Genomic DNA, 12,345 nt, shown 5'->3' with positions numbered 1-12,345 from the left:
GTGGGTAGGGGAACAGAGGTGGGGGGAGGGGTATGGGAATCTTTCGGGATAGCATTTGAAATGTAAATAAAGAAAATAATAATAATAAAAAAAAAAGAAAAATGGTAAAAAAAAAAAAAAGAAAAAAAAGAAAAAACAGCCAGTATCTTTGAAATGGTTTTATTATTTTAAGTCAGAAATGAAATAAATACAATAAATCTTAACTGAAGTGTCTGAACAGGTGCTGTGTGCTTGGGAACTGCCAAAAAAGGAAATGTGTGCCCTATGATAAGTGGTAAATCATATGTCATTGTTTTGCCACATAGAACAGGAAAGGTGTTGGCTAAAGGAACTGAGTCAGCATGTGAGGGAAACTGTACACACCCTAGCAAACATTCCATCTAACAAACCTTATGGTCTTAAATGGTTTAAAAAGCCAACTGGGACTCTCCTGAAGCAATCCTGAAGGCACCATGACCAAGCTCATTCTTGTCACAGGTGAGTTGCTAATTAGAGACTTAATGATGCCTGTTTTCTTTTTTCTCAGGATCTGACAACCATGAGGTATCCTCACTCTACAGCTCTGTGTATTACCATTCTTTAATTTTCTTCCACCATTCCTTGTCTTGTTCTCCTAACTCCATAGGCTGTGATGACTCTTCTGCCTTCATTGATGACACAGGCATGGCCTTTAAAGGGTCTCATGTTGGTTTTTACTAATAGAAGTGTTTATTCAACTTCAGGGCATAATAATTTACAAGTGATTAATTCTCATGAAGGAAGATTTCAGTTTAATTTAATTCAGTTGTGGTGGTTTGAATATGCTTGGCCCAGGGAGTGATACAGTTAGGAGTTGTGGCCTTCTTGGAGGAAGTGTCACTGTGAGGGTGGGCTTTAAAAGAACTTCCTTGTACTTGCCTAAGGATTTGAGTCTTCTTCTAGCTGCTTTTGGAACAAGAGGTAGAAATTTCAGCTCCTCGAGCCTACATGCATGCTGCCATGCTTCCTGCCATAGAAATAATGGATTGAACCTCTGACCTGTAAGCCAACCCCTAAATGTTTTCCATTGTAAGAGTTGACTTGGTCATGGTGTCTCTTCACAGCAATGAAACCTTAAGACATCAATTTTTTAAGAATACTTTTTTGTAATATGAATGATGAAATACAAACATAGAGATCTGTTATATTTCAAAATGTTAGGTGTATAATTTTCCATTGTACTCTTGCCAAAGAACGTTTATTCTTTTGGTATTTTCTTTTTATTCTCTAATCTATTTTTACAGTCCAGACTTTATCCCGCTCCCGGGCCACCCTCTGATTGTTCCACATCCCATAGCTCTTCCCCCCCCCCCGATCTCCAAGAGGGTTTCCCGACACCCCACACCCCACACCCCACTCCCTGGGGCCTCAAGTCTTTTGAGGGTTAAGTGCATCTTCTCTGACTGAACCCAGACCCAGCATTCCTCTGCTCTATATGTGTTGGGGGCCTCATACCAGCTGGTGTATGCTACCTGGTTGGTGGCTCAGTTTCTGAGAGCTCTCTGGAGTCTGGCTTAGCCTTCTTAACAATACTTTTCTGCTGGCTCCTGTTTTGTTCAGTCATTCATTCACCCCCTACCCCTCATCTTCCTATACCACCTGCCTTAAAAATAAATGTAAATGCCATATATTCACTTGGTTCTATCCTGGAACTAGCTTTTGCAAAGAAGAAAATCAGTCAGAACTGTGTTGCAACTCTCCATGTTGTCTCTCTATTCTTCTCAGAATTATTACTCATTTATCCTCCATAGCTCTGCATCATTGGTGGCATAAAAATGTCCCTTCAAAGAGTTCATTCAGTAGCTATTGAGCCAAGTCCTTGAAATCTTACTAGTTGCTCCAAATTTGTACTTTGTAAACTTCATTAAGCTTCAGAAACTTTCTCAAATGAAGACTGAAACTGAACATGTAAAAGATTCAGAAGCAATCTGGTTATGTGATAGTTTGGGCCTATCATCTCAGTAATCAAGGAATGCAGGAAAAGGTTCTCTAGTTCGAGACCAGTCTGGGCTAATTTGTGAGATATGTTGCCTGCTCTGTTGTGGCCAAAGAAAGGTACCTGAAACTACATATCTTTGTTCCTCTACCAAAGTCTCTTCAACGATACTCCAAAAAAATTCAAACTGGTGGGAATACTGTTCTCTGCTTTAGCAGATGGCTTGACTGTTGGAAGTCTAGGCTCACCCCAATTCTGGAAAGTGAGACACAGTCTAAAATGTGATCACTAAGTAAAGTGAGTAAAGTAATTTGAGATGGTACTAGTTTAGTGGATAGCATACCATACAGTCAATAACAACTAATTAGGACACAGAAGGTGGACAAGTTCAGCCATTGACATTTTCCACTAAAGCATTAGAGTGGATTTTAAAAGTGTATTCACTGAAAACAACACTCCTTGAAATAGCTGTAAAGTTTCACTTGGAATGCTCTGATCTAGGACTAGGAAAATGGCTCTCAGAAACTTTGAGTCTGATCCTCAAGGATTCAAGCAGCTGTTTGACATTAAGTATTTGTTCTTTATCTCTAGGTTTGGCACTTCTGCTGAATCCTCAGCTGGGTATGTCATGGCTTTGTGTTTTATTGTTTACAAAACCTTTCCCCACTATAAGTCTCAAATCTTCAAGTTATTCATAGTGTAGTTTTCTTCTTTGTGATTTTTAAATTATACCCTCATATTACAGAATTTAAAAAAAATTACCAAGAGATAAACTAATGAGGGAAAGAGATGAGTTTTCACTGTTGGGAATAGACTGTTTTAGATCAGCTTTCAGTGCTGCCCTCTGTAGTATACCCACCTGAGCATTAACAAACAAGCCCTTGTAGAGCTTCATAGGAATGGTGGCATGATTTCTAACTAGACTTCTAAATGAATGTCACAGTCATAATTATCAGCTTCAAGTCAGTGCCTGAGGTCTAAGCTACAATGTCTTTTTAAGAGTCTTAGCACCAATCACCTCCTCCTAGGTAACAGGTGCTGTGCTGAGTACCCCAAGGGAAAGAGGCAGAACCAAGCTGTCAACAGAAGTCATTGCCATCTGCATCAGGCCACTGTTCTTATTCACCCCCCACAGGCTCTGCCTACCAGCTGATGTGCTACTATAATAATGTAGCCCAGGACAGACCAAAGTTGGGAAGTTTCAGTCCTGCTGATATTGACCCCTGCCTGTGTACTCACCTCATCTATGCCTTCGCTAGTATGCGGAACAACAAGGTTACCATGAGAAGCATGAATGACTTGATTGACTACCAAGCCTTAAATACTCTAAAAAGCAGGTCAGAGAATAGCAGAGCTGTCTGATTTGTTGTCTCTTGGGTCAATAGTTGACATGTATTAATGCTTCTTAAAATGTAGTTCAAGATCCATGGGATGAGGACCCAACCAATGTCATCAATTTTTATTGACACCATTTATGTATATTTATCACACAGGACACGAGTTTTGAATGCTGCCTACATATTAGAATGGTTCATGACCTCAGTGCATATTTTCACTTCATACACTCACCTTTTTTGTGGTGAACAGTCTTTACATAAAGGTCTCTTGAACTTTTTCTTCCTGTCTCATTATTTTTTCTTTACTCTTCTTTTTTTATTCATTCACTTTCCATCATGATCACTGTCTCCTCTCCCCATACCTCCTCCCACAGTCCCTCTACCATTCCTCCCATCCCTTCTCCTCTAAGAGAATGGCACACACACACACACACACACACACACACACACACACACACTCACCACCTTGGCAGATCAAGTCTCTACAGGGCTAAGCAATTCTTCTCCCACTGTGGCCAGGCAAGACAGCTGATTTAGATAAATCGATTTCACAGTCAGGCAACAGCTTTAGGGATATACACTGCTCCAGTTGTTCAGGACCCACATGAAGACTAAGCTGTACATCTGATAATCATGGGGGAAGGGATCCAAATTGTGTATGTTCTTTGGTTGGTGGATCAGTCTCTCAGAGCCCCCAAAGGCCCAGGCTAGTTGATTCTGTTGGTCTTACTGTGGAGTTCCTATCCCCTCTTGGGCCCTCAATGCTTCTCCCAACTCTTCCATAAGATTCCCCAAACTCCATCCAATGTTTGGCTGGGGGGTCCATTCATCTGTCTAAGTCAGCTGCTGGTGGAGCCTCTTAAGAGAACAGGCACGCTAGGCTCCTGTCTGCAAGCATAAGAGTATCATTAATAGTGTCACAGATTGGTGCTCATCCATGGTCTCAAGTTGGGCATGTTGGCCATTTCCTTAGTCTTTGCTCCATTCTCCATGCCTGCATTTCTTGTAGACGGGTTAATTTTTTTTTTGAGACAGGGTTTCTCTGTATAGCCCTGGCTGTCCTGGAACTCACTTTGTAGACCAGGCTGGCCTCGAACTCAGAAATCTGCCTGCCTCTGCCTCCCAAGTGCTGGGATTAAAGGCGTGTGCCACCACGCCCAGCTATGACGGCTTAAATTTTGAGTTGAAAGTTTTGTGGGTGGGTTGATGTCTCTATTGATCCACTGGAGTTCCTGCCAGGCTTCAGAAGGTGGCCTCTTCAGGTTCCATATCCCCAGTGTTTTGAGTCACAGCTAAAATCAGCCCCATTGATTCTTGGATACCTCCTTTATCCTGAGTCTCTGTTTCATCCTGGAGATGCCCCAACAGAAGACAATTTCCTAAACAGAACACCAATGGCCAAGGCTCTAAGAATAACAATTGATAAATGGGACCTAATGAAACTGTAAAACTTCTGTAAGGCAAAGGATACTGTCAATAAGACAAAACTGCAGCCTACAGATTGGTAAAGGGTCTTCAACAACACTACATCTGACAGAGAGCTAATATCTAAAATTTACAAATTACTCAAGAAGTTAGACACCAACAATCCAAATAGCCCAATTTGAAAATGGAGTACAGTGTTAAACAGAGAATTTTTAACAGAGGAATCTTGAATGGCCAAGAAGCACTTTTTAAAATGTTCAGAGTACTTAGTCATCAAAGATATGCAAATCAAAACAACTCTAAGATCCCATCTTACACCTATCAGAATGGCTATGATCAGAAACTCAAGAGATAGCACATGCTGGCAATAAATGTTGTACAAGGGGAACACTTCTTCATTGCTGTACAATCTTATACAACCACTTGGGAAATCGATTTTAAATTTACATATATTTTGATCATATACTTTCCTTCCTTCAAGTCCATCAAGATCCTCTCACCCACCCACCTAATTTTACATTTTCTCAAAAAAAAATCAAAAACTCAGTACAACAACAATCCTGAGTTCATGTTTTGATTCTGTTATTTTTTTCTCTTCAGAAACATTTCATAATTTATTCTAGGAATTCTTGTCTGTGCTTTGGAGATCATATTTAGAAGTCACTGCCCAGACCACTCTCAGAGGGCTCTCCTCATTCTTTTTTCTAGAAGACTGATAGTCTCAAGTCTTATGTTTTGCTCTTTAGTCACTCTGAGTTGATTTCTGAATATGGTGTGAGACATTAGTCTAAGCAGTTTGTTATTCTTCTTGCAGAAAACATGGTGTGTTTCTAGTAAGCATCTGACATATGATGCTGACCTTTCTAGGAGTCACATGTTTCGTAGCAAGAATGTAGACAATATGTCACATCACTGCCATAGTTAGCAGGTGAAAACCAAGGACTATGTTTCTTCTTTGTCTTCTTTGGAAAGTTAGTGGGGAAAGAAAACCCCAAACAACCTCAGCTACTTATGTCAGCAAACAAGAAATAGAGGATATTAGAATTTAGAAATCATTGAGCCCAAGAATTGAAGGATTTGATGTATCTTAATAGAGTTCTTCTTTGTGTTAAACAAAATAAGATCTCATCTCTACTAATCGACAGATTTGTTCAGTTCAACCACATCAGCAAAAGGAGACTCAGATGGCTTTTCCCAACAGTAATGGCACTATCATGAGTACAGTTGGGTAAACATGCTATGGTTCCAAACTGGAAATAAACTCCTTTTCCAGGTCTTTGTGCCAAGTATGGTCCATGCAGTTCTTGCAACAAAAGTACATGAACCACAAGAAAAAAAGAGTACAGTACCTATCCCAGCACACAGACTCATAATCTCTAAGAAATGTGCAATAAACCTATAATTTAAATGTTTTCTTGCAGCCCTAATTAATTCTTATGGGAGTTGATAGTCACAGTCAGTATTCTCAAGAATGTGTATTCTAGCCTAGCAAACCGATACTAATTGTGAGGAGGCTGTGTAACAATGTTCAATGTTTATCATTTTATACAGTAGAATAAAACATGAGCTAATTACACTTTTAAGTTATAGCCACCAAAATTACTATCCATCACTACCCACCCCAAAAGACTCCCCCCAATTCTACAACTCAAATTTTCAGACCAAGACTTGGACCGCAATTATGGTAACACAAAGAAAGTTTATGGTAATGGAAGAAAATTGTACTGGAGTGTGTCATATCATATGAAGACAACCCCAAATAATATATTACATAACAAAGCTGTTTTAATGCTGATTTGAGCAGGGTTTGTTAGAACTTTTTAGTGTTTTTCCCACCATCTTTTTCTTTTAAATGAAAACACAAAATTTCCAAAACCATCCAGTTTCATTGTTTTGGATCCAGGTTTGGGTCCAGTGAGTTACATTTCTTCCAACTATGTTAAATGACCACAAAATAAATAGACCTACTATTTTTAAAAGATGTACAATAGATATACTGAAGTTAAATAGGAGCAATACCTTGACTATTTACATGAAAAAACATCTGAGTCCTCCCTCTTGGATTTTGATGATGTTTGTAACAATTATATTCACTCTGTCAATAAAGATTTAAAATTTAAAAAAAAACAAATCTGTTTTAAATAAAGGAATCCATGGATTTTGAAATCATTCTTTACCTTTTGCTTTTAAGAAACATACAGCTGAAAACCCTTCTGGCCATTGGAGGATGGGACTTTGGACCTGCCCCGTAAGTTCTCTCTAGAAAACCACCCTTTCGTTTACTATCAAAAGCATGCTAGTCCAGCCTGGTCTCTATTGCAGTATTGCACAACATCAGTGAAGGTATTCCATAAGTTAATCTGTTAACTCAGTGAATTGACAGGAACCTTACTCATAAGCAGGACATACTGGAAAGATTACTGTAGCATCATATGATTAAATTCAAGTGGAAATTTGAGTACAGTACCATTTAAGCGTTAGCTACCTGATTTCAGGGTGCCTCTTCCTAAAGCATTTCAAGGGCACAAGGACTTGGGAAGATCTTATACAACTTTGTCTTTTGGAGAAGTCTACTCATAAGTAAGACCTCTTTGAGTGCACATGAACTTGGGAGGGTATTTGAAGACAACATGGTAAGTAAAGATTGCTGGATATCCAGAAAAACAGATAATTTGGGAATAGTTATAGTTGGGGATAACCAAACAAAAGGGAATGCTGACTCCTGAAACTGACAAGAGTAGTGGTTGCAAAGAGAGGATGAGGCAAAAAACAGGAACAAGTATGCAACAGGTTGAGGCATCCTAGTGAAGGGCTCAGAGGCAGACTTGGGCCTGTAAAGTATTTTAATCCCAATATGTTAGTATCACAGAGGCCTTACCCTGCCTTTTTTTTGGTCTCCCTCAGGTTCAGTGCCATGGTCTCCACTCCACACAACCGACAGACTTTTATTAACTCGGCCATCAAATTCCTGCGCCAGTATGGGTTTGATGGACTGAACCTGGACTGGCAGTTCCCTGGATCTCGTGGGAGCCCTGCTAAGGACAAGCATCTCTTCACTGTCTTGGTGCAGGTGAGGAAAGCAGGAAAAGAAGGAAATGTCTTCAGCTTTGGAAGACTCAAAGTCTGTTCGATCCAAGGAGAATTTGGGTAGTTACAGAGTAAGCCCAAACTCAACTGAATTTAGAATTATAAAATCTTAGTAATGACAAAGATTCTTCTTTATGGAGTATCCATTCAATAAGTTATATTCTAAATATACCACATTGTTTTCAAATCAATGATTTCTATTCCCATGTAACGCATGTTTTGGTTCTTTAATAATATCATACATCATATTTTTATCATATCATCCTCTCCCTTATTTTTTCCCAGATCCATCCCTAATTCCACATCCACCTGTCTTAGTTAGGGTTTTACTGCTGTAAACAGACACCATGACCAAGTCAAGTCTTATAAAAAACAACATTTAATTGGGGCTGGCTTACAGGCTTAGAGGTTCAGTCCATTATCATCAAGGTGAGAGCATGGCAGTATCCAGGCAGGCATGGCACAGGCAGAGCTGAGAGTTCTACGTCTTCATCCAAAGGCTGCTAGCGGAAGACTGACTTCCAGTCACCTAGGGTGAGAGTATTAAGCCCACACCCACAGTGACACACCTACTCCAACCAGATCACACCTATTCTAACAAGGCCACACCTCCAAATGGTGCCACTCCCTGGTGCAAGAACATACAAACCATTACACCACCTAATTTTGTATAATAAACACACACACACACACACACACACACTTCCAATTAGTGCTGCCTATATACTCTTGAGTGTATGGCCATCCACTAGAGCATGTATCACCTATCAGGGGCCACACCCATAAGGAAAGCTAACTTTTTCTGAAAGCTATCCGTTACCAATAATTCCTCCACTGGGGATGAAATTTCTTGACTGCCTCTCCACTCTATGCTGGGCTTTTGTCTGATGGAGCTTACACAGATCTCTGTGTTCTATGATAAAATTACCATAAGCATTGTGGTCTTTAATCTACAGATAGGCAACCCAGGATACAACCACCTGTTCTATCTGACTACAGACTTCAGTGCTGGGAACAATTACATGAGACTATCTAACATTAATAGAGTAACATGTGCTCTGTGGCACATATTGGGTTTAGGCATAAAATGTGAATAAAGCAAAATCTTTAGCTTTAAATAACTGTGAGGCAGAAGACTGAAACATAATCAACAACTGCACACTCACTATAAGTCCCTTGATGAAAGTCTACAGAGTACAAAAGAAACCCAGAGAAGTTTATGTGAGGCAGGATCGGAGAGAGCTTCCCCAGTAAGTGATGCCTAATCTCAGTCTTGGAAAATCACTGGTGTCCACAATTAGGTCACAATGGACATGTCACAAACGAAGACACAGAGATCAGTGATCACATGACTGGGAGAAAGATGATGAGATTGCACAGGAAGCAAGAATCTGATCATGTGGGTCCTTTAGCTAAAGAATTAGGAATGTTCCCTCCAGATAATTGAGAATCCTTTGAAGGGTTGTATACAGTGAAGAAATATGACCAAATTTTTGTTTTTGACTTATTCCTCTAACATTAGCCACAAAAAAAGTAGCATAAGCAGATAAAGTTACAATGGAACCTACTGACATAAATTAAGGGACAGGCAATCAGAGGAAAGCAACGCTTTTACGCTGAAAGAAGGAGGGCACGTATAAAGGGACATTTGAAGACAGAAATCCATAAGACATGGGGATCAATTTTAAGTAAAAAAAAATAGAGAATATCCCCAGCTTTCTGACTTAGAGTACTATATGGGCATAAATATGTTAAGATGATAAATACAACAAAGAAGTGCCTTGGAGGGGAAATAACTGGTTCCTGTTCCTCTAAACCTAGTGACTATGACATATCTGAGTGGCCAGAATGCATTTGATAAATACAGATCTAGAGTTCATGGGAAAGAACTTGACTTAATGAACTGGTATTATCAGCAAGAGATGGCTACCAAGTGAAAGAAATAAACTATAAAGTCAAAGACCACAAATGACTCTTAATTTATCCCATTCTTTACTTTTATTTTTCACTTTTTTTAGCAGATTGCTCTACCACTGTCCTATATCCAAGAGACAAGAGTCTTTCCATTATGGCCCCATATCATCAGGCAGCCTCTGGATAATTTCAACACAAAGTAATACTGAGTCAACCAGTTTAATTTTGTCCAAAGCTCTAAGTATCAGATACAGTAATTCCACTACTTCATTTTTCAGTTTCTAACTATTCTTTGATAATCTCACACATAAATAAATGTACTTAGATCATATTCATTACCTCCTCCACCATTAAACCTTTCCAATTCTCCCCAGACTTTCTTCATCCCACTCACAACTCCAGGATTTTGGTTTTGAGTCCAGTGACTGCTGCTCATATTTGCATGTGTGTGCCTCCATCTACTGGAGCATGAGCAAACTGCCATGGACTATACTACTGAGTAAAACTAAGTCTCTTTTCTACCATAGCCAAAAGCTCCTCAACTAGAGGTGAGACCACCTGAGACCCTTTCCTCCCCATAATGAAGTGTCAATTGGCTTGATCTTGTGCTGGCCTTGTTCAGACAACCACAATGATTGTGAATTTGTGGCTGCAACAGATCCATCACAGCCAAAAGGCATTATTTTTCAGTAATATTCCCCAATTCTTACAATATTTGCGCCCCTTTTCTGCAATGTTACCTGAACCTTTGGGAGATGAGGTGTGATCCAGATAGCTCCTTTCAGGCACAACACTCTATGGTCAATTATTCTCTGCATTTTCACCAGTTGTGAGTCTGGAATAACTGTCATTTACATTTGCATAAAGAATCTTCCCTGATGAGATATGAGAGTTGCACTAATCTGTGGGTACAAGGATAAGTTACTTAGGAGGTAGCTTGATACCATTTTCCTTAGTGTTAGAAGGGTCAATTAGTATTAGTCCCCTTCTACAGATTCTTGGTCATTTTGACAGTACCAGACATGAGTACCCCTCTGTGGAGCAGGAGTTAAGGTCAGTGAAAAAGATGTTGATTACCCCCATAACACTCAGGCCTATGTTGCACTAGTTGGCATAACTTTCTAGTCCAGTTGTTACTGTAGCTAGTAAGAGCCTCCTATCTGGGTAAATCTTTTAATGGCTTTCTCCTCAACCAGCCTTTAATGTACCTTCTGGTAGCCATCAGAGAAGTACTTCTAAGTCACTACTAGTTTGACTTTTCTACATCATATGAGCAAAGTATGTGGTGCTGTTAGTGAAAGGATCTCATCATCAAGTTCTATGGGTAGCCAGCAGCAATAGGCCGTATTGTCCTGCAGGTCTCTGGGACCCCCTGACCAACTATTTAAAAACTAGTATTCCACATGTGGCACTGGGTTTTTAATAACCTATGGCTTCTGGAAAGAGCCTTATACTCACCTATGTAGGTAACTCCAATTAAGCTTTTCGTTGTTGTTGTTGTTGTTGTTGTTGTTGTTGTTGTTGTTGTTGTTATTGTTGTTGTTGCTGCTGGCTTCTGGATAGAGCCTTATACTCACCTATGTAGGTAACTCCAATTAAGCTTTTCGTTGTTGTTGTTGTTGTTGTTGTTGCTGCTGCTGCTGCTGCTGCTGCTGCTACTGCTGCTGCTGTATTTTAGGAAGCTTATAAAGAAGTGGGTTTCTATATGGTTTTGTCAAACATCCTTAGTGTTAGTTATCCTTTCTGTTACCCCTACTGTATACTACACTAGCATTCAACTCCACACTTAACCTTCCCCTGCACTTAACCCTTCTCCATTTTTCTCACTCCCCCCCCCCCGACTGTTTTCTACTATTCTATGCACCATCTCTTGGACTCATTTTTTCTTCCTTATACCTCAATAGTCCCTATCTAGTTTCCTGGCTTCTGCAGGTTATCCCTATTTTTAATTAAAACATGTCTCCAGGAAAAAAGGCTATAGTTCTGTCCACAAAACAGCATAATATAAAGTCAGAAACCTTGTAATATATGGGTTAATATTTTAAAACAGCTCTAACACCCTTCTTGTAATGCCTCTTCATCTAATAAAATGTCCTAGTGACTTGACCACTTGTAAGCATGACTATTTCCATGGACATTCTGTTGGAAGATGACCTAGCACTCCCAAATAATGCAACAATAAGAGCTGACCCCAGTAGTTCATATTGACTAGTATCACACAAAGTACAAGTAGGCTATCATCTGGCACTGAACTGTGGCTATCATCCAGCAACCTCCACCTTCTGAACTATGGCTATCATCCAGCAACCTCCACCTTCTTTCTTAGATAACTTTGCATTGCATTTAATGAGATGTTGGCCCTATGACATACTTCAGCTACTGAGAAAGTAGAAGGAACTTTCTCCACCACTGAAATCTGGATATAGGGAACTGCAGCAAATGATGCTTCAGAATGTAGTGATGATGGCATAGCTATTAGTCATCTGAGACCTAGATTTTGGATGACTGGCTACTAACTTAAGATGGGACAGAGTGAAATTTTCTTTTTTTTTTTCACTTTTTTTAAATTATTATTTTCTTTATTTACATTTCAAATGCTATCCTGAAAGTTTCCTATACCCCTCCCCC

At 39.6% G+C, this 12,345-nt stretch overlaps 1 protein-coding gene across 1 annotated transcript in view; it reads left to right on the top strand.

Annotated features, from left to right (window-relative positions):
- Nucleotides 1-374: 374 nt before the first annotated feature.
- LOC110320304 (chitinase-like protein 3) overlaps nucleotides 375-12,345 on the top strand; it is an 18,267-nt gene continuing 6,296 nt past the window's right edge. The window contains exons 1-5 of the mRNA XM_021196234.1: nucleotides 375-477; nucleotides 2,546-2,575; nucleotides 3,090-3,291; nucleotides 6,908-6,964; nucleotides 7,621-7,786. Of these exons, the coding sequence (XP_021051893.1) occupies nucleotides 453-477; nucleotides 2,546-2,575; nucleotides 3,090-3,291; nucleotides 6,908-6,964; nucleotides 7,621-7,786 (480 nt within the window). The 5' untranslated portion in view covers nucleotides 375-452. The remainder of the gene's footprint in view (nucleotides 478-2,545; nucleotides 2,576-3,089; nucleotides 3,292-6,907; nucleotides 6,965-7,620; nucleotides 7,787-12,345) is intronic.

The sequence above is a fragment of the Mus pahari genome, chromosome 4 (assembly GCF_900095145.1).
Source record: "Mus pahari chromosome 4, PAHARI_EIJ_v1.1, whole genome shotgun sequence".
Lineage (NCBI taxonomy): Eukaryota > Metazoa > Chordata > Mammalia > Rodentia > Muridae > Mus > Mus pahari.
This window is presented reverse-complemented; position numbering and strand designations above follow the sequence as displayed.